A 23,902-nucleotide genomic window follows, 5' to 3' on the forward strand; every position below is an offset into this window, starting at 1 on the left:
AGTCATTCCATTAGATAACTAGCAACTAAGCATTCAAGAAAGCAGTATGGATATTTGAGTGTTGGTGTATATAACCTGTTATTACCATGTATTTTATGTATTTTGATTTTTATCTTTTCTTCTTTTTTATGTTTGAAAGTAAAATCCTTTGTAACTCATTATCCCTCTTCCTCAGGAACTCTTCTAACATGTGCCTCATTCCATTCATCCATGTTTTGAAAGAGAATAAACAGGACCCACAATGGTGCTTTATCTCAGTGTACAATCAGCATGTGAAATTCCATTTTAATGACATTGTCACAGTATGAAAGAACCTTTTAAATCTGAGACTTGCTATTAGGAATTTTGTAATGAACCTTGGAGAAAACCATACTGGTCTATTCCTTTTGGTTTTCAGGGGATATCCCACTGGCTGGAGACACTCATTCTACCTGACCCCATTTCCAGTGAGTGAAAATATCTTCCTGTCTATATAAGCCAATGTACACTTGCAAGTGCCTCACACAGTGCCTGGTATACTACAAATGGTAAATAAATGTGAATTGCTTACCTTCCCTTTTTTGAACTTTCACAAACATAGCATACCATTTCCATGAGGTAGAGGCCATGGGCACATTGGAAAGTGTGGGGGAGGGAGGGAATGAGTATATTAACTGTCAAGGAAGGTGCTGAAGTACAACCTTATCCTCAACTTCTAAATTATTTGTTAGATGTTGCTATGCATTTTCCAAATTAAATTTCATGATACGTATTTCTTTTTATCGTGTTTGGCAAAAGAAAGTTATGGGTTTGATGAATATTAATAGCTCAAGAAATAATGCATTAGTCATTTTAAAAAAAAAAATACATCTAAGTATACTTAAGATCCCTGAAGGTATCTGTTTCTACAAATTATGATTATTTCATATACATAAGATATATAAAAATATATATAAATGCATACAGTATTATATAATATATAAAATATATACATATATACATAAAAATATGTTTTTTAAATAGACCCATAGGAATTTGGTATTTAATCCTAGAAGGAAAATAATTAGCCTCTGCTGCTGTTATACCACAAATTTTGTTTTATTTATATTTTAAGCCTGAAGTATTTTTAATTAACCAAACCAAACAAAACAGCAGAACCCAAATACCTGTATTTGGCCAGTCAGTTTGACAAGAATAAAAACAATAAAAACATCCAGTTTGTCAAGGATGTGGGTATATAGGCAGCATTGTACACTGTTGGTGAAACCATGGATTGGTACAATTTTTTTTCTAACTGGCAGTTAAGCAGTATGTATCTTGTGACTCTGAAATTACTAAAATTACATAATTGTCCATGCCTAGTCATGTAGCATTTTGTGTAGTAGTAGTGAGAGCTTAGTGAGGTAAGTTATCTACATCTGTTCAGCAGAATGAATAGGCACCATTAAAATGTTGAGATATATATATATATATAAACACATGGAAAGATTTTATCTACGTCTGTTCAGCAGAATGAATAGGCACCATTAAAATGTTGAGATATATATATATATATATAAACACATGGAAAGATTTGCCTAATGTTAAGTGCAGGGAGAGAGGTGGTTACATAGCTATACCTGGCTTAAATCTAAAAAAAAATTCAGGGGCGCCCGGGTGGCTCAGGCAGTTAAGCATCTGCCTTTGGTTTGGGTCATGATCCTGGGGTCCTGGGATCAAGTCCCACATTGGGCTCCCTGCTCAGCGGGGAGCCTGCCTCTCCCTCTCCCATTCCCCCTGCTTGTGTCTCCTCTCTCTCTTTCTGTCAAGTAAATAAATAAAATATTTTTTAAAATTAAAAAAAAAAAATTCATAAGGTAATATACAGAAATAACAGTAATTATTTCTGGTCAGCTTTCCTCCCCCTCTTCTATCTGTATTTCTTAGTTTCCTTAGACATTTATTTTTATTGTTGTTGTTGTTGTTATAACACTTCTGTCCCAAGAAAAGGAAACCATGTAAAAATAACACCAGGTTCTGTCCTATTCTAGTAGGCGAGAATTGAATTTAAGAAAGGTTTTTCCATGAGAAATTTATTTTAGTGATTTCTACAGAAGAACATTTCAAGGGTACCTGATTCAGCCATCCTGCTAACTTAAACTTTATAGTTTTGGAATATAATCCTTAATTTTTCAGAGGGTAAAAAAATTTGTTTCAAGTCAAGGCTGCCCTTATGAATACATGAATTAGGAAACCACTCACTAGGTCTGATTTCAGGGAACCTGAGAGTCTCCCTGCCTTCTGTATTTTCTCATTCCCTCAACATCCATGCATTTGGACTTGAGCTGGAGGCATTACAAGTATTTTCCTTGGGTTAAGCATTTTCTTCCTGTGGTCTTTTCTGAAAGGTTAATGAGGGGCAATATGTCAGATTACTGACTTCATTGTTTTTGGTTTTGTTTTTGGTGGATGGGGCCATCAGCTCAGTTGACTCTGGGAGATATGGGGGGTTTGTCTACTTCTCCATTTTAATTTGCCCCATGTTAGTGGAAAGCCATGTACCAAATAATTAGTTAAAACAAATACATAATTGTGATAGCAGATTTCCAATGATTGATAGGGGAGGAGTGCCAGGTATAGGTTTCATTTATAGACATAAATCAGTTATGTCTATTGCCAACTGATTTAGATAGGCTTAAGGGGTTTTGAAAACCAAATACCTGAGATGACACCAGTAACTGCTTCAGAATCTCAAACCTTTTCTTTCTTCTGGCTTTTTATATGTTTTGACAAAAAAAAACATTGTGTAATTCTGTTGATGTCTGGTCACCTGCAGATTTGGAGTAATACTTTCAAATCTTTTTCTCCTTGCTCTTTCTGTGTATTTGAACAATGGAGGACTCACTCTTTTTAAAAAAAATGTTCTCTTTCCTTGGCTTCCATGATGCAGTTCTTTCTTTGTCCGTCTTACCCAGACGCTTCCTTTTTAACTCTTGATTTGGTTACTCTCCAATACCTTAACTGCATATTTACCACAGCTGAGCCACTGGCCTTTTGCTTTTCTTGCATATGTTCTTCTCTTTGATGTTGGATGGGCTTTTTTACAAGTTATACAATTACAACTTACTCTAATTTTCACTCAAATCTTTATCTTTGTGTATGTCCACCCCAAGTCTCTCATTGGAATTTACTGCTTAGGAATATCTCACATCTTAATTAAGTCAGACACAAAGTCCTATGAATTCTTTTTCAAAGTTTACATCCAGTCATCCTTTTTTTCCCATCCTCATTGGCACCAGGCTCCTTCAGGCACCTAGTACTTCTCATTTAGGTGATTGCTAACAGCTTTTAATTGATACTGCCAGCTAATCTTTTTAGAAGGTTGCCACTAAGTCAGCCTTACTGAAACACCTTAATTTTTTTCTAGTCATGTCCATTCTTATCTTCTTTACAAAACCAACTTTTTTACCAGCTCCTCCTCACTGGTTATCTCCTTCTTAACACTACTTTCTTAGAAATGATGATATAATATATTTTGTAGTTTTAATTTTTTTAGTAAAGATTTTTATTTATTTTAGAGAGAAAGAGCCAGAGAAAGAGGCAGCGCAAGTTGGGGGAGGGAGAAGGACAACCAGACTCTGCACTGAGCATGGAGCCCGAAGTGGAGCTTGATCCCAGGACACAGATCATGACCTAAGTGGAAATCAGGAGTAGGCCGCTTAACTAACTGAGCCACCCAAGTGCCCCTATTTCATAGTTTGTAGTACTTAATAATACTACACCTTGTACTGAACTATTTTATTAGGGATATGCTTGTATCACCACTTAAATTTCAAGAACCTGTTTAACTGAATTTTTCCCTTGCAAGTAGTTTTGTGGAGTAGTATAAAATTGTTTCAAATGTGTGTGTTTTCCACAGACTTCTAACTTAATGTCTTTCAAACTTGACTAACTCATTAACTTCTAATTACCAGTCCCAAACTCAGAAAATCTAATTTAGTATGAGTCTGAAAAACACACTTTAAGCAATACCACGGATATGTTCTTTTCATAGTATCCATTACTTCCCTCTAACATCTGTATGTGGTACACCTAGAAAATATTTTAATAGCATTGTTATTACATATGGCTCTGTGTATTACCAGTTTTTAATATTACACACACATAAGCAGTAGCAACAATATTCAAACCTCGCCTCAGAAAGCTAGGACACCCTGAATGCTTTAGGAATGCCACAGTGAATGAATTGTTTGCTGCCAAGCAGATTTAAGCTGCTAGGAACTCAATCCTGACATTTAGTCTTTTAAAATAAGGGCTTTGATATCCCCTCCAAAAAAGTTTGAATACAGCAGAGTAATAAACAAAAGGTAATGAGAAGAATACATTCTGTTTAGTTACATGAGAAGGCAAAACAAATTTTTAAAGTAATATCTCTTTTTAATAATCCACATTTTAATGTTATAAAGGATGCATCTGTTTCATGTTATAAAACAAGTATTAAACTGTGAATTGACAAACTGGTAGCTATTTAGGACTCAAATGTATTACATTTGCTGTTGAGATTAGTTTGGGTTTTTTTTTCCCCCTTGTTAGAATTAAGCTTTCCCTGACTCTTTAATATAGGCTGTTTTCTCCCATTCTTTTTTTCCTATTCGCTAAGCCTAATTTTAGTTTGCTACAGCATCTGACCTTGTAGTTTAAAAAACAAAATTTGTATAATGTTGTATTAGAATATAATAAGATCATTCATTGAAGAGAAATTGAGATAATAATTATTTCAGGACCTAAAAATTATTTGCTAAATATTTCTTTCTACAATTTAAAATATGTTTCAAAGAAATTGTTTGATGAAACAATACTGATTTGTGTATTATATGAAAATTATATTGGTAACAAGTAAAATAGAACTTTATGTTGAAGATTTAGCCAAGCTAGTTAGGTTATTCATTTTGGGGGGTTTTTTTGGTTATAACCTTTCTTTAGGTAAACTGAAATCTCAGATCAAATTTTGCCCCATCTACAAATCTTTATTAGTGTAAGCAGGCACAAAAATGGTCAAAGAACCCTATTTATAAGCTAGTAAATTTCCAACTTTGTTCTTCTAAACGTACTCGGGCAAGCACTAAAGCAAGAAAATAGTAGTTTGTTGGCAGGATCAGCTCACTTTTTAGTCTGATCAAGCATCAGAGTAAGTGGGTTAGGGTGTTTGGTGCAGGAAGAAGAGCTGAAGACTTTAATGACCTTGGATCCAACTCAAAAGGTATAGGCTGCTGGACTTGGAGAATCCTTCTCTGTTCACATAAAGGTAGAAGAGCTTTTTTGCTCTTTCTGACTAGTCTCATATTTTGAGCTCCATTTCCCCAATTAAATTTATTGCTAACATCTTTTGTGCTTAAAGATGAACCCTCCATTGGAGATGCAGGTAAAGATAATGGATGCAGGTGAAGAGATTGGATCCATCTCCCTTTGGAGTTAAAATCCTGAATAAAATCTTTACTAAGCTAACCAACCACTGTCTGAGAGGTGATTCCTGATTAGGTCCTTCAAATGCCAGCTTGCATATAGAGATACATTGTATGGTCTGTATCGACATCTTTTTCAAGTTTCAAATCTGATCAATTAGTGGTTTGTGAACAATCAATGGGACCAATGTCTTCAGCTTATTATAGTTTAGAATGGGATGGGATAGGAGTACACCGCATGTAAAAAGTATTGTTTTGTGAACCTTTACATTCAATTATATATGTATATATCACTGAATAATGATGTGAAATATATATCTTACTGTGAGCCATTTACAAAAAATTGAAATTGGTTAGTATTTTAAAGTAAATTACAGATGAGATACACTTATAAATTTAGTCAATTCTAGATTTATATTGGAATAGAATTTACTGTCTTCTTGAGGATCATTTAGTAAATAAAAATCTAAGCCTTTCCCATATTTCTAAAATTATATTACTCTTACACAGAATTACTAGCTAAGATAGTAACTGATTCAGAAAAAGTAACTGAAAGATAGTAACTGAAAAATATTGTTTGTTGAAAAGCAGATCTTAAGATAGGCATTCTGTCAACAACATACTATTTTCTGAAGGTCTTAAAAATCACCGTTATGTTAGATCTTTCATGTTAACATGTAGATAGACTCCTTGAATTATCAGAACAACAGTGGAAGGAGAAAATATGATGTGATGATTACAGCAGTAATGCACTTTAAGTGCCAGATTTAGCAGTATTTAAGTCATGCTGTTACTTTGCAAATGATACTTTAATATGGTTAAAATTCCCTTGGCAGTAGGGAAGTAAAATTAAAGACCTTGACACCTGTTCTAGAATTCTGATTTTCTTTTACAAATGTTACTTTTCAAATGTGCTAGTCATAACCCTTGAGCTTTACTGTCTCTGGCTATGCAGATGCTTCAAATGTAGAGAAGAGTTACCACTCCTTCACCCTCCGAATGTGCTCTTTTTGTTGTTCTATCTCTCAAGTGATAGTTTCTCAACATGTGACACACTTTCTTTAACCAGGTCTCCCTTAGGTCCAACATGGCAAAGGCCTAGCATGAAAACCACTTGGAGTCGAAATTGTTTGGGGAAGTACTTCATCAGAATCACCTGGGAAGTTGTGGGTGTTGCTTGAGAATTTTTATTTTGTTTTGTAGTGAGTGAATTTGCAGCGGTTATTCCCACTTTGCTTGCTGTGCATAGTTTTGAGAAAGAAACCTGGCTAGATAGACTCTGAGCTATGTGGTAGCAGAGTCACGCTCTTTTCCTTAACATTGTGCCTGATATGGCCTTTGTGCCTGGTAGGGCATCTGATGCCGTATTAGGCACTGAATAAATATTTGTTAAGTGAATAAATGGATCGTTGATTTCATTGACATTTTCTTCTTTCAAGGCACCTACTTGCTCAGCTGATTTGAATTGCATGATACAACATGCAGTGGGGAGACTCTCCCTCTACCTCCCCCGTGCTCAGAGCTGCAGAATCCTGAGATCGCCTGTCTCATGCCTCAAATAAGAGATTTCAAAACCATCAGCATCAGACTTGTGTGGATGCTGACAAAAAATCCTACCTACTGGTAGACTACGCTAAGTCTTGGCATGCAAACACAAAGACAAATGAACAAAATACTTTCTAGGCATTTAGAAGGAGGCAGATGCTTAAAAGAGGGAGTACTTGGTGAGACATTAGAATAAGTGACCCTCACTTTCTGTAGAACTTACGAATGATTCTTTAGCCTGAATTATCGTTATTTATATTAGTTTCAGTTGTCTACTAAATATAAGTTCATTGAGGGCATGAATCTATGTTCATATTTTTTATCATCTATTAGTTTGATACTTACTTATTAATGAAGTACAGTTCCATAACGGGAATGCTAGTGACATTCTAAGTAAAATTTTTCCTTTGATTGTGAAAGAAAATCAGTCTTCTTACAGAGAACTTGGACATAAAAAAGTGCAAAAAGATGATGAAAACCATCTGTCATTTCATCATCCAGAGACGATCGATATCAACATGTTGATGTCTTTCCAGGTTTCTATGCTGTGTGTGTGTGTGTGTGTGTGTGTGTGTGATTTTCATAGAAATTGGATAAATTAATTTTGTATTTTACTTTCTTACCAAGCATTCCCCTATACCATTAAAGAATCCTCAAATATATACTTTTTAATGGCTTCATATTAATTTACTGTATGAATGTATAATTTATGTGACCATTTTTCTATTTTTAGATACGTAAATTCTGTGATTTGGGAAAATAATTTTAATTGGCAGTCCTGTAGTTATATCATGTTCTTAAGGTGTATATATAATTTAAAATCCAAATGAGGCTCTTTTATGACTGTTGGATATGAAATGTAAAGTAATTGGAAGTACTAAAGAGTAATGCAGGAGATAGGAACTTCTGAAGATTAACAATGACGCGTAATCTGTCAGTGACTTTTCCTTTCATCTATAGTGTAGTTCATAGTTGTAACTTCCAAGACATGCATTTAAAATATTCTTCACCATCTATACCAGAACTACTTGTAAAGAGGCAAGAATATTCACTAAGTGTTGAATCATGATATATCTGTTGATATGTATATTTAAAGTTTAGTGAAAACCTGCTTCTTCTATGAAGTCTTCTCCATAAACTCTTCTCTCCAGGAGAAGAGTAGACTTTGCATGAATATTTTTCTGCCTTTCTGATTAGGCCTACAAAATCCCAGACTAGGGGTTACCTAGTCCTAGGTACAGAGTAAACCTGAGGAAAATAATAACTGTCTTTTGACATATGAGAAAAAGTTCATGTGGATCATGTTGAAGAGATGAAAACCACTTGGAGTCGAAATTGTTTGGGGAAGTACTTCATCAGAATCACCTGGGAAGTTGTGGGTGTTGCTTGAGAATTTTTATTTTGTTTTGTAGTGAGTGAATTTGCAGCGGTTATTCCCACTTTGCTTGCTGTGCATAGTTTTGAGAAAGAAACCTGGCTAGATAGACTCTGAGCTATGTGGTAGCATATTATTATTATTATTATTATTATTATTATTATTATTATTGCTTTTACTTTCAAATGAGGAAGGGCAAAAGTTATAGGAAGCAAGATTTGAGTTTTAGTATTAAGGATAACTTTTGGGGGGAAAGATTTATTTATGTGTGAGAGAGAAAGAGAAGTGAGGAGGAGAAGCAGGAGAGGGAGTCTTAGGCAGACTCTGGGCTCTTGAGATCACAACCTGAGCTGAAACCAAGAGTGGGAAACTTAACCTACTGGACCACCTAGGCATCCCAAGCGCCTTTAACTTTTCTGTAAGTTAAAACTCTTCTAAAGGGGCATGATCTATCTTATTGGCGTGAGCTAGAAGTGTTTAAACACCTCATAAGGATTGTTATATAGGTGTTTCTTTATTACCTTAGAGGTCAGCTCATCTGTAATTATAGATTCTCAGATCATTTAAACAAATGCAACAAAAATATTTTTTAGTACATGATTGTGGTAGACACAGACTCTTACATAATTAGGTAATGACTAATATCTATTGCAGTCTAGCATTACCTGGCTTAGGAGATGGCCTTACACTGATCCAAAAGATGATCTTAACAGGAATAAATGGAAGACACCAAGTTTGGCTTTTCCAAGTAGTGGCACAGTTACTGAATGAGAGAAATTGAGATATCATGATAGCAGGAGGTTTGTTGATCAGTAAGTCAGAACATTAATGGTGGTGCCAAAAGTAACCAGTTAGATGTTACATGATACTGAATGAGTAAATGAATATTTTTAAAATTATACATATATTCCAAATCAAGGGAGTTGAGAAGTTGGTATTTGATATTGATCAGATCACACTAGAATAGTAGGTTCCTTAAGAAATTTTATTTTAAGATTTTATTTATTTATTTGAGAAAGCACATGAGTGAGAGAGCACGCAAGCTGGGCTAGGGGCAGAGGGAGAAGGATCAGACTCCTGCTGAGCCCGGAGCCCTATGTGGGACTCGATCCCTGGAATGTGGGATCAAGACCTAAGCTGAAGGCAGATGCTTAACTAACTGAGCCACCCAGGTGTCCCAGAAATTTTTTTAAAGAGATAATTTCATAGATACTTAAGAGGAACACCAACAAAAGATTGGGATGGTGGGTAAAATAAATGGCCATTTTATTTATTTATTTTTTAAGATTTTATTTTTTTATGTCTAAGAGTCAGAGAGAGCACACGTACAAGCAGGGGGAGTGGCAGACAGAGCAGGCAGAGGGAGAAGCAGTCACGCCTCCCCTCCACCGCCCCTCCGAAAAAGGAAAGCCCCATACAGGACTCGATCCCAGGACACTGGGATCATGACCTGAGCTGGAGGCAGACGCTTAACTGACTGAGCCACCCAGGCATTCCTACATGACCATTTTAGATAGAAATGATAGATTCTTTCTGAGAGATGACACTTGAATGGTGGGGAGACATTGGAGTCAAATACCCCATCTCTTGCCACTACTCAGCTGCAGTTCAGTGTCACCAATCTAGTGTTGCCAGATCTACCATTTTTTAAGAGAAGCCAAGAATCCATGCATCTTTATAAAATTTGTTAAATACTGAGTAGGTAAACAAGCATGTCTAAAGATGAGGTGTTCTTCAGTTATTACCCTGTGACCCCTGCAAGGGGATCTGCCGGGACCTCAGCCATATGTAGGAATAAAGAAAAAGTAAGTCTTTGAGGTAACCAGGATTGTTTGACATAGAGGAGGAACAGAGTTACTTCAAATACCTGTGGATTGTCAGATGGAAGAGAGAGATGGCTTACTCTTTTTCCAGAAATCAGAAGAGGGACCAATGGGTAAAAAGTACAAGGCAGATTTTTACTCAACTTAAGCAGTAGCAGCGCAGACTACAAATAGTATAGGCTAGTATGATTGGAAAATCTGTTTCTAGAAGGTGGTGTTCAAGCCATTGGTAGATGATGAGTAATGAGGAAGGTATAATGAAGGTTTCAGACAAGATGACATTTCATGTTCTTCCTATCCTGAGATTCTTGAATCAAGAAGTTCTAGATCTCTGTTTAGCATTTCAACAAATACCAGCCCTTATGCTCAAAGTGAGTGAATACCCTTCTATGCTAGGCAAGTCAGTACATAATTTTTTTTTAATTATTTATTTATTTATTTATTTGAGAAAGAGACATAGTGAGAGAGAGCACCAGCAGGAAGGAGGGGGAGAAGCAGACTTCCTGGTGAGTAAGGAACCCAGTGTGGGGTGGATCCCAGGAACTCAGGATCATGACCAGAACCAAAGGCAGATGCTCAACTGACTGAGCCACCCAGATGCCCCAAGTCAGTACGTTCTTAAAGGCTGGTTTTTTTCTGTGTCTACTTAAATATATGATAAAGATTCTTTTGGTTTGCAATTCTTGTTTAAAAGGTCCCTTCTGTTTTAAGGAATCGCAACATTCAAAGTTAAAGCTTTAAAGTCTCTGAAACTCTTACCGGTTTGTTTGTTTGTTTTTCACCTAATTACATATAGAACAGTTTTATAGCTAGTGTTTCAGTAAAGCCAGTTTATTCCAGCTGGTATCTTGGAGGTGTAGTACATTAACAATGCGTTGTGAAATGAACTCAAGATGATTGTTTTTTAAAAAAAATCCTTCACTAGAATTGTCTCACATTTTCATTATTATTTATCTTACAGTAAGGATATGAAAATAGAAACCTGTTTCATTTTTCTTTTCTCAATATACATAACATTTTCTCAAGATTTAATATGGGAGTGTATCTTTGTCATAACTTGTTTTAATGATTAACTGTTGTTTGTGTCTTATCAGGATAACTGTTAATATTTTGCCAACTTAGATAAGAGTTCTTGGTTTTCTTTTACTTATAACAGCTTTTAATTACTTTATAACAGACTAAAGCTATAATCTGTATAGTGCTTTCATGGACAGTGTATTTATTCATTTCTAAACCAGTAATAGGTACCAGGTGCTTAAAACATACCTTAAACTGGGGGCGCCTGGGTGGCTCAGTGGGTTAAGCCGCTGCCTTCGGCTCAGGTCATGATCTCAGAGTCCTGGGATCGAGCCCCGCATCGGGCTCTCTGCTCTCTCGGGGAGCCTGCTTCCTCCTCTCTCTCTGCCTGACTCTCTGCCTGCTTGTGATCTCTCTGTCAAATAAAAAATAAAAAAAAAAAAAAAACCTTAAACTGGAATATGGGCAATTATGATTTTGCAAAATGTATGACATTTTTATTAGAATACTCATGAATGTTATCAGTGAGATAGTATATGGTCATAAATCCTACGTCTCTTCTTGAATCTTAAGATCAGTAGTACATTGGACTTGTGCTACTGTCTATGAATGAAGACCTAGTGGAATACTGAAAACAGAATCCCCATACCCTCCTTCAATTCATATGCTTAGGAAGGCTCATTTTGCCTAATTAATTACTGAGTCTGTTGTTGACCTCTTGAATAGTGGCGCACTACTGAGAATTTTGAGAGTGTGTGGATATTTTAAGAGTTTTCTTCCAAACTTTTCTTCCCTGATTTGGAAAGATAAGTACTATTTGATAATTTTATTTAATTCAGTAGTTCCTTATTGTGCCAAAGTCTACAGAAAATGCCAAATAAATAAGACATTAATCTTTAAGGAGCTTCTTTTCTGTATTCAACCAGATATGTCTAAGAAATAAAGCAGAAACCACATAATTTGTAATATAATATTAATGAAAAGATAGTAAAGCCTTCCAGTTATCATATTAAGGTACAGATGATTTCCTAACTGAATTCATTTATCTATAATCAGACACTAAAGTTGTCAACTGAGATATCTCTTCTAATAGGGGATTAGGTAGCCTTCCTTATTGGAGAGCAAATATTAATAGACTTGAATACCTTTGATTTTCCTCTGTTTGCTTTAATTGATAACTGAACTTGATGACTTTTTCTCTGGTTTATGAGAATAAAATATAGAAAATTTAATCCTATTGCTGAATTTATGAGCATTTCTTTTATTCCCTTGTGCAAGGGAGTACCATTGATGAAAATTCCTTTGCAGCAGGCAAAATATTTCATTTGAGAAGGAAAAAGCTAATTGAGCTCATGTGTTGTATAAGAGATTTGTAGCTAAGTATTGTGTCAGTTTTATCTCAGCTGGGGCTAAGGTACTCTGGTAGCTATGAGATATTAAAATGATGGAGAATATGACTATGAACTTTATATAAATAAGGCAATTTGGTTTGTAAGTGGTACAGTTTATTTTACCTTTATGATTTGGTAGATATATTAAGCCAAGTAATTTTTAAGTTGGTATCAACTTTAGATGCATGTTTATTTACAAGCCTTCTAATAATAGCATCAACCCTTTTAGCAGTATGAATAGATAATTTAAGTCAAAATAAACATTTGTTTCATTCTTTTCTATTTTTACTACATATTTATCATTTAACTATAAAAAATTTCAGTCCTATACAAAGAAGATTATTATAATGAACCCTATTTTCTCATCACATTTATCAACACATCTTTTAACTATCTCCCTAAAAACCCCCATCCCACTTCAGATTTCAAAGCAAATCCCAGGCATCACATTATTCCTTGTAAATATTTCATTACATATCTCTGTAAGTAAGGATTTTTTCTCCTTTAAATATAACTATAATATTATTAAAACACCTGCTTTTTATGGGGCATCTCGGTGGCTCAGTTGGTTGAACATCTGCCTTCGGCTCAGGTCATGATCCCAGGACCCTGGGATTGAGCCCTGCATTGCATGTGCTGCTCAGTAGGGAGCCTGCTTCTCCCTCTAAAACAGGGTTGCAGGTAGGAAGTAAGGAACACGGGTTTAACCAAGTTCTGATGACTTTAAGTAGCTCTAGATACATAGCCCTTGGTACTTGGGAAAGCAAATTAACTTTACTCTCTCCATGATTTCTTGTCTTTGTAAAGAGGTGATTCAGCAAGATAATATCTAAAATCCCATTTGTCTCGGGGCGCCTGGGTGGCTCAGTGGGTTAAAGCCTCTGCCTTCGGCTCGGGTCATGATCCCAGGGTCCTGGGATCGAGCCTCACATCGGGCTCTCCTCGGTGGGGAGCCTGCTTCCTCCTCTCTCTCTCTCTGCCTGCCTCTCTGCCTACTTGTGATCTCTATCTGTCAAATAAAATAAATAAAAATCTTAAAAATAAATAAATAAAATAAAATAAAATCCCATTTGTCTCTAAACTTTATAATTTAAAAAACGAGACTTCCAGTTTCTGGTCCTGCATGTAAGGAGCTTGTAAGTTGTCACTCTGTCCTTCCAAGAAAAAGCTGAAGAAACTAAGAAATCAGTAACTGTCCTTAGATCTGTCAGAAAAGTGAGGTTACAGGGCCAACTGCTGTCCCCAAAACTGGAGTAACAAATGGGTGAATACAGAAAATCACAACTTACTAAAGTAGAAATCTCTGTGGGAACCAGTACTGGAGTAGGAAAACCTAAACTATAATCCATGAATTTCTAGAGGTTCAAGGTGAACAAGTCTGAGAGTTAAAAACTCCAGTGGGGGCCAGTCAGAGGGGGTCTCTACACTTTCATAGTTTTACCTCCAAGGACTTGACTAGGTTCTCACAGCAAACCCCTTCAGCTCCTGGCAGAGGGAGAGGAAAAGAACCATTTTGAAATGCTCCAGAACATCCTGTCCTTCATAACAAGGGCTGCCCTCAAGAGAAACTGAGCAGAGCCTAAGCTATTGGGTATTTATCAGAGCCTAACTGACCTGGAGAAATGAAATACCCAACTCCAGCCCACTCTAGCTATTCTTCCTCACCTAGGATGGGGTAGGAAACTGAGAAGCGCTTACAAAGTTCACAGTTCAGAGGCAAAGTCTCACTAAAAGATTGAGATCTAGTGGTAGAGTGGGCTAGAGTTGGTAATTGAGACTCAGGGTCCTTGAATGATAGCCTGAGGCAGTCTGTTTAGTGCTTAAAAACCTAGATTGTGGGTGCAGACTGCCTGAAATCTAATCTTATTTCCACCACTTTCTAGCTGTGTGACCCAGGGCAAGTCACTTAACTTTTCTTCTTTCTCATTCTTCATGTGTCAAGTGCTGATAGTAATAATACCTATCTCATAGCGTTGTCATGAAGATTAAGTGAGTTTATCCTTATAAAGCTCTTAGAACACTGCTCAACCCACATTAAGCACTTAATATGTTGGCTGTTATTCTTAGTGGTGGGGATATATATTTATTTTATAGTTAGTGTTCACAAGCTTCTGTGTACACAAAAACCTCATAGGAAGTTTGTGAAGTGCTGCATCCTATTGCCAGAGCATTTTTTTGAGTGGGTGTAGATTTGGCCAGTGCATCTTAATAACTATACGGGTGACTCTGCTACAGGTAGCCCACAAAGAAACTGCAAAAGATAGTCAAGAGTCCATTGACTTTACAGCGGTGGAGTGAGATAGGACCAATGGTCTGTAAGGAAAATTAATCCATTTGATATCTTTACAGGGACTTAGGGGTTGGAGAATGGAAATGAAAAGGTTTTGATGTGGTTGCTTGATACATGACAAAGGAAATCTTGACAGGCTTTGATACAATAAAACACTTTGAGATTTTAAGCCTATATGGCTCAAAGAACGTTGGTACCACTGAAAAGATGAGAAAATGTCAGAAAGGTGGGTCTATTTGCTTTGGGTTTTTTTTTTTTTTTAAAGATTTTATTTATTTATTTGACAGAGAGAGACAGCCAGAGACAGAACACAAGCAAGGGAAATGGGAGAGGGAGCAGGCTTCCCGCCAAGCTGGGAACCCAGTGTGGGGCTTGATCCCAGGACCCTGGGACCATGACCTGTGCTGAAGGCAGATGTTTAACCACTGAGCCATGCAGGCGCCCCTTTGTTTTGTTTAATATGATGGAGGTCTGCTGGGGGCCATGCCAAGTGGGCAGTTAAAATATGCTGGCCTAAAATTTCTCCAAAGGGAGAGCTGGAGAAGCAGCGAGTTACCTAAGAGAATGGTCTTCACCAGCTAGCCTTCAAGTTTCTCAGCTAAACTCACATGTCAAGAATCCATCATTTACAGTTTCTCTAAAACTAACATTGGGATTGCATTGCTTGGAAATCTGTGTCATGGTCTAATGATCTTTTCTAATGTTTTTTGAAGTTATGATAACTTTTCCGTAGTTTGTGGTACTCTTATTTTTCCTATTATTTATAGAAGAATTAGTTAACTGAAGACTTAATTTTGTTACCTTTACTAAGAACCTACTACCTGCACTCTTCTAGGTATTTTATACACATTATTTATAATCCTCACAGCAGTCTTACAGGCTAGAGCACACCTTACATATGTGAGAAAAATAAGGCTCAAAGAGGTTACTTACCTAAAGTCATAGCTAAGCTAGATTCAAACTGAGGTCTGCCCTAGAAGTTCTTGCTCTTAACTAGATTTCCATTAACGTAGCCAGTCGTTAACTAACAGAGACTGCTTAACTGTGCTTAACATTTCTTTAAAATCTATGAAGAAACTTTTCGTTAAGATGCTGTCATTCTGTTTTCATGTTACACATAGCATGTAAGTGTTATTGATCAGTAGTAGAGAACAAATAGATCCTGAGGGGCCTATTTTATCTCTAATGCAAAAAAGTTACCATTATTTGAAAATTTTAACTTTCATATCCACATATTATATTCTCACATAAGATATCAAATCACCAATTCCACCTTAGTATATGATACATCTTTTTCTCCAGATTATTGCTATTTCTCCTTCTTCTGGCTCTGCCCTCAAATAAATTATCTTAAGAATAAACCTTTTCTTTGTGTAAGGATAGAAAAGCTAAATCTGGTATTAAAACTTTAAAAAAAATGGTTGTCTTCATGTCTGAAAAAGAATCTCATTTGCGGGGCTGGGGAGTTGTAAGAAAAATCCCTGAATGTAGAGTTTATGAAACATCTAGAAAATTTCTAGCTGAATTCAAGGTATTCAGAAGATGTTTTGATATATTAGCCAATATTTTTTTTGAATCATTATAAGAATTAAACATATTGTCTAAACACTGTGTGAAGGATGTTTAATAAAGCCTTGTGAATTAATTGGAGAGTTTTACGTGTTAGTAGAATATTAATGTACTTCCAGGAACTTTTGAAGCATTGAAGAAGTAATTTAAGAACATTGTCTGTTCTTTTCTTTTCTTTTTTTAAGATTTTATTTATTTATTTGACAGAGAGAGATCACAAGTGGGAAGAGAGGCAGGCAAAGAGAGAGGGGGAAGCAGGCTCCCCGCTGAGCAGAGAGCCTGATGCGGGGCTCGATCCCAGGACCCTGGGATCATGACGTGAGCCGAAGGCAGAGGCTTAACCCACTGAGCCACCCAGCCGCCCTGTCCATTCTTTTCTTTTACTGCATTAGTGGAATTGGGATTTCTTTAAGGTTTTTTGAAAGAAAATAATCTATAAAGATAGGATTTGTTTGTTTGTTTTTGTTACCCCCATCAGCAATAATGGTTGGAGCAAAGAAAATGACAGTGCTCACCTGGCTGTCTAGAAACTCTGGTGTCCTCACTGTCACTGTTAACATTACCACTCTCCTAATAAGCAGAAATAGAGTACATGTGTTATTGGATCCCCTCAAGTATTGAAGTGATACTGATATTTATATATGGCTCTTAAAAACAGATTTTGTTAATATAGAGTCTTACCTCTTAATCCTCTCAAACATGTAAGGGTCCATGCCTATTCAGCTTGGGTAGAATGATAACATTTAACATTAGTTTCAAAGCGTTGCTCTCTCTTCCTTTTCTTTCCTCAGCCTTCCTCACCTCCTAGCTCCAATCTTTCTTTCACTGATTTTGTGGTACTGTTAGATGTCTGAAGTGTAAGGAATGTGTGTATATAAGGGACAGGGGAAAACAGAAGAAAGGAGAAGGTAATTGGTTTGTAAATTGGTTTATGATGTCTTTTGGTTTGGGATTTTTAAGTGGTGGACCCTTTGTTTAAACAAAATTTGATCCTGAAATATAAAATATGTAAAAGCTGGACTCTTCTGTTTGGAGTAGGAATACACAGCTGAACCTCACTAATACATCCCCTACTTCTCCCAGTAAAGGAGGGGACACAGAAGTCTTTTAAGTAACTTATAGGAGCAACACTTGAAGATCATTGCTCTGCCCTGAAGAGTCATGTTTTATTATAGTATATTGAGTTATAGAAGAAGATGGATTTTTACTGTTTGGAAGTTAGCAAATTTTGTGAGCTCAAAATGTGCGAGATATTAGTGTAACTTAGATGAAAAAATTTAGATGTCTAGGCTAGTATTAGTTTACTTTCTCATGCTATTTACCTGTTAAAATTGCCTCTTTTTTTTTTTAAGATTTTATTTATTCATTTGACAGACAGAGATCACAAGTAGGCAGAGAGGCAGGCGGAGAGAGAGGGCGGGGAAGCAGGCTCCCTGCTGAGCAGAGAGCCCGACTCGGGGCTGGATCCTAGGACCCTGAGATCATGACCTGAGCTGAAGGCAGAGGCTTAACCCACTGAGCCACCCAGGCGCCCCTAAAATTGCCTCTTAATAAGAGATGTAAGTCTCCAATTTTTTTTTCTCTTGGGAAGAGGCATGAGTACAGTATAGTATAGTTATATATGGATAGATTCTAATCATTACAAGTTCCCTGGTTTCTCTTGAGGTGTGGTATATATCAGCTATTAATTTTCTTGTCCTTTTTCTAGATAACATTTTAATAGAGCTATATATAGTAAGTTGTTTTATAGAGAGTTGTATAATGTATACAGAGTTGTATAATGGAATTTACAGATTTATTATTACTTCTAATGTAACTTTGGATCTCCTCTTAAAAACAAAACAGAACTTTGCCATTAGGATAAAAGACTATAAACAGATTTTTAGTCTTTGAAAAGACTTTATTTGGATTAACCACTGTATATTGAAAAACCTTTCTTTTCTCAGGCAGTATCCACTTAAATTACTTACGCCCTGCAAGCTGAAGGTTAAGGGCCTGAGTTTGGTTGTTTTGTATCATAAACTATGACATTGTGAAAATGCAGTTAGTGTGATACTTAACAAAAATAAAGCCTTAATGTTTAGGGATTAAAATTAATTCAAAACATTTTCAAAAAGAATGTAGCCACGTTGGCCCAAATATTGCAGTTCAGCCTGATAAATAGTAATCAGAAGAAGATGATGTACATTACTAATTAAGCTCTAACAAACAATTCGTGTAAAACCATCTTTAAATCTGTTAACTGAAAATCATGTAGGTATCCCCTGCTAATCATGCTCATATGGTAGTATATAACTTTCAGTCTAGAAGATTTGGATAAGTGTTCCACGGCAATACCCAGAAATCAGCTTTTCAGTAATTTCCATAAAGTATTTCCTGGTTTTTTTGTTGTTGTTGTTGCTGTTTTTAAAGATTTTTATTTATTTATTTGACAGAGAGATCACAAGCAGGCAGAGAGGCAGGCAGAGAGAGAGGAGGAAGCAGGCTCCCTGCTGAGCAGAGAGCCCGATGCGGGGCTCGATCCCAGGACTCTGAGATCATGACCTGAGCCGAAGGCAGCGGCTTAACCCACTGAGCCACCCAGGCGCCCCAGTATTTCCTGTTTTATCAAATATAGTCATTACATCACAAACAGATTCAAAATGGTATGTACAGAGAAAAAAAATCTACAGTCTTTGCCTGTCTCAATTCTGATTAGCCTAATTTAGGAGAAATTGTTTTTCTTAATTAATTAATGCTTTAGGATTGTGGGCTGAAAAGGGCCATAAAGTGCAAATTACTGTTTATTTGAATGAACACTCTTAATGTTTAATAGTTAAAAAGTGGAATAAAAGGAAAAGCCAAAAATTGTAGCAAGTAGTTTTATCACTTAAACTCAAGTCTCTAAAAATGAATACTCCATTAGACTTTGAGCAGATTTCTTTTTACATCTGAAGAGATTATTTATAATATATAGAAGGCTTTTATTGTGTAACTGCATGTAGCAGTGTACCACTTATACCGTTTTGTTGGCAAATTCCCACTGTAAACCTCTACAACTCTAATATGCTCTCTTTTTTCTCTTTCTTTTTCCAACAAGTTTAATACTTGAGTGTAATGGTTCCTGTTATTATGTCCCAGTGTAGTAGTAGTTTTCTCAATTTTGAATATTTCATATTCAATTAAGGTTGACTTAAATACTTCAGAAAGTCCTCCCACCCCAACCCTATAGAGATATGTTTATGTATATTCATTTGGATTCATCTGGATTCATTTCCAGATAGTCGTAACTTATAGATTTCTTCTTTTTTCTTGAAGTTCATAATGAAATTAATAAATGTGTGAGCCTATAAGAATAGACATTTGTGATGATCCTAAAATATGCTGCAACTGCAAATATTAAACATGACATTTTCAGTTTTTGATGTCTTTTAACAGGTACTCTACTCCTATACTCATATATATTCAACATTTACATGATAATGTTGAATATATGAAGCAAAAAAATAAATATGACTTTTTGGTAGAAGACTTGTACCTAGGGCACTTGATAGCTCAATCAGTTAAGTGTCTGCCTTCGGCTGAGGTCATGATCCTGGGGTCCTGGGATAGAGCCCTGCATCAAGCTTCCCACTCAGTGGGGAGTTTGCTTCTCCCTTTGCCCCTCCTCCCTACTCATGCTCTCACTCTCTCTCTCAAATAAATAAAATCTTTTTAAAGAAAAATTTTTAAAAAGGCTTATACTTACATGTTGTTCATTGGACAAATAATTATTGAATGGCATTTCCTATATGCCAGGTACTGTTCCAGGCACCTGAGATCCTGCAGTGTAGCAAACAAAATTGCATTCTCATGAGTATACCTGCAACTAAAATGCTTTATTATTGATTTACTCTTCTATAAAGAACTAGTCTAGCTTTACAACAGTAAACAAAAACATCGTGAGTTTGTTTATACCTTAAAAAAAGAAAAACTGGTGAAAGACAGATGATTGAACCATATTATATGTAAAGCTGGGGTCCTATTTGATATATGATTTAGAATTTTTTAATGTAAATGAATGTTTGGCACTAATGTCAACAGTAAATGTTTATGATTTTTTAGCATTGTTTGACACTATAAATTGGTTGTTTTAAAAATTTTTTGAAACAAATTGATCAGACCTATATATTGCATAGGCTGATGACAGCTAATTGGCTGTAATTAACCACAGTATGTGATCTCTGAATGCTGAAAATACCTTACAGTTTTAAGGAATCAAGAAATTGGCTTGTCTTTATGGCTTTTAAAAAAAATTAAACACTGAGCTAAGTTATGTATTTTGTTAATATTCCCAAACTATTTGGCTTCAGGGGGAAATAGACTTGACAAAATGAGAGTAAATGAAAAATCTGGCCCATTGGTGGTCTCCTTGTATAAGTTTATATCCCTTAAGAAAAGTTAATCATAGCAAGTCATGTCTGGCTTTTTTTTTCAAAATCTAAATTGTGGGAATACATGTAGACTACAGTGATAAATTTCTTAAGCTCCCTTGTTTGTAACAGAAATTTTTTCTTTTTTCCCTCATTTGTGCTTAAGATAAATCCTCAGTGTTATATTAAACTATTTATAATATTGTGAAAACCATTTTCTTTCAGCATACAAACATAAAGATTTCCAGTAGCCTGCAGCTAGTATGCACTGTCTGAAGCTAATAGATTGGACAGAATATTGCTGCTGTTTGAGTAAAAGTTAATGCTTTGGAGACCAGCTAATACACTTAACTATAGTGTATGAGCAGTGGGTGTCCTGCTTATTTTTATTACAAGCTTTATCACTGTGCAATTTTCTTACAACATGCGAACAGTAATCCACTTCAAGCTCATGCTTAAATATTTATTGAATGTGGTAGCCAAGGAGCTATGTTTAAAAGGTACATTAAAAAATATCTCAATATGACATTCAGCTGCTTACAGAGCAACACAACCTGAATTATGGTTTATCTCAGACTTTATAATAATAAGTAGTATTTCAATATAAATTAGAATTCTCAAGAGAATGAAGTTTGCATCCCCCAAATAAGATAATTGTGCATCAGCTTTACTAAACTACCTAAAATATAAAGTTAGAAAATTCTTAGTACAAAAAAATACTCCAAAATGATCACCCCATGTGTTTCCAAAGGGTCCCCAGTATGCTGTGTTTCATCCCCCAGTCTTTTGTTACAATTCTAAAATTTTATTTTAGTATGAATATACATGATGTATATTTTATAATTTTCCTCCTCTCCAAATGCATAAATATGCAGACTTGTATAAATTATGTAATTACTAAAAAATCAAAAGGCATAAGGAAGTACTACTGAATTTAGGAAACATGTGTACACTGGGGTGTGTGTTTACACACCCTGAGATGTGATAAAGAAGAAAAATCTGAAGAAAAGAAGTTCTGCCAGGGTAAAGCTTTCTTAGCTGTACTTTTCCCCTCTTATCTGAAGCAACCAATTTTTAAAAGTGTTTAAAAATAAAGCATTTGCACACAGAATGTTAGCTTATTAAAAGGTCTTTTGTCACTATAAATTTTATTACATTGTGTATCAAGATTCACAAAGCACAGTTGAACCTACTATTCAGTATCTTGAAAGCAGTCTTGGTTTCATGTCTACATTCATTATTTGCCAAAAACTTGAAAAATTCTCTTTGAGTTCTTTTTGTGGTAGCTGAAATTGAAATGTTATTTCTAGTAAGTAAGCCAGATTGCTTTTAGACCAAATCTGGCCAATCTGTCATTTATATCCCCATCTAATAATTCTAAACTCAATTGTTAATAATTTTAACTTCCAAGTTTTAAATCTGTAGTAAGAGTCATGGGGGTACAGAGGAGGTGATGGGGTGGGGATGGCATTAGAAACAACTATGGGTCTAGCAGTGCACTGCTAGACCCTGTTCATGTTAATAGCTGTAGACACAGCGCTCAAGGTAAATATTGTTAATCCTGTTTTACAGAATAAAAAGCTCGGAGATGAACGTTAAATGGCTTGGCCTAAGGCCCCAGTCACACATCCAGTAAGTGGCTGCTTTGATCACCTCTTCACACCTTCAATGCAGAAAAGATTCCTGACACAGGGTTGTGGGGATGGTGGAACACACAACACTCAATACTTGTCAAGTGAGATTGGCAACTGTTTATTAGTCACATATACTCACAGTGTCAGGGAGGAAGATCCCGTGCTCCATGCAGGTCACATGAGAATTGCACTTGTGAGTAGAGTGAACAGCCAGACGCTGTGGGAGGCAGGCTTTATAGTTTTAAGAGAATGATGTCTCCCCTGGTTTCCACAGAACAATGTGATTGGCTGTTTTGAATAATTCTGCAAACTGAAGGGGAACTGAAACCTGCTACTCAGGGATAAGCAGGAACTATACCTGAACCCTTTGATAAGGAGTGTTACTGGCAGGGCCTTACAAAAGCAGAGTAGAGAGGGCAACTTATGGTTAGGCTAATCAAGGCCTTCCTGATTTTTACCAGTTATCAATGCATCAAATAATTTTGAACCTTCACTTTAGGTCTTACTCAATAGTGACTGAACCAGGATTCTAATTGTGGACTTCTGACTTCTGTGACCATATTCATTCCACTGTTCAGTGGTATTTCTTCCCCTTGCTAGGATCATATATCAACATTTTATGAGAAACTAAGTACTTTCCTTTTCTCTGGGCTTTTCTCAGCCTTGTTTTCTTAAGCATTCATATGCTGTAGTATCTGTTTATTCTCATACAAAAGCTAGAACACTCTCATTTGGGAAAGAATTTGAGAACTTGTCCCCCCCCTTTTTTTTTAAGATTTTATTTATTTGACAGAGACACAGTGAGAAAGGGAACACAAGCAGTGGGAGTGGGAGAGGTAGAAGCAGGCTTCCTGCTGAGCAGGGAGCCCAATGAGGGGCTCGATCCCAGGACCGTGGGATCATGACCTGAGCCAAAGGCAGATGCTTAACAACTGAACTACTCAGGTGCCCCAAGAACTTGTTAACCTTTTAAAGGAAATTTGAGCGTAAGTCCTAATTGTATCTTGATATAGAGCGTTTCTTCTTACACAGAAAATTTTTTCTTTCAAGAACTCTATCTCCGCTTCCCAAAACAAAATCATTTCTTCATATTCCATATTGTTATTATAAGAACTTTTTGACTTTCCCTCCACAGTCATGCAACTGTATACTACAAGTCTGGAATGCCCTGTTTCTCCAGGTGCTTCTCCCACATTAGACCTTTTCAGCCACTCCTGTACATGGTGACGCACACTGCATTCTTTATCTCAGTTGGGTGATTCTTCCAAGGTACTTCACATAGTACTTTGGGCTGGCTGCTGCAAGAGATATGAAAAAAATAAGAGATGCTTTCTGCCATTGAGGCTCTTAGAATGGAGGGTAAGAAATAAGGACTGTAAAGTGTAAAGGTAAATCAGTACACATGGAACTTTTTGTTCATTCCCACAGGCTATCCATGAGCTGGCTT

The 23,902-nt window shown here is 36.1% G+C and overlaps 1 protein-coding gene across 2 annotated transcripts in view; it reads left to right on the forward strand.

The window, feature by feature from the left end:
- The window catches only part of UBE2E2 (ubiquitin conjugating enzyme E2 E2), a 369,362-nt gene that overhangs the window by 199,316 nt on the left and 146,144 nt on the right, over positions 1–23,902 (forward strand). The window contains exon 4 of one of the 2 annotated variants that reach the window (XM_047737941.1): positions 22,394–22,453. The exons of the other annotated variant lie outside the window; for it this stretch is intronic. Coding sequence (XP_047593897.1) covers positions 22,394–22,453 — 60 coding nt within the window. The remainder of the gene's footprint in view (positions 1–22,393; positions 22,454–23,902) is intronic. 2 annotated transcript variants of the gene reach the window in all.

The sequence above is a fragment of the Lutra lutra genome, chromosome 1 (genome assembly GCF_902655055.1).
Source record: "Lutra lutra chromosome 1, mLutLut1.2, whole genome shotgun sequence".
Classification (NCBI taxonomy): domain Eukaryota; kingdom Metazoa; phylum Chordata; class Mammalia; order Carnivora; family Mustelidae; genus Lutra; species Lutra lutra.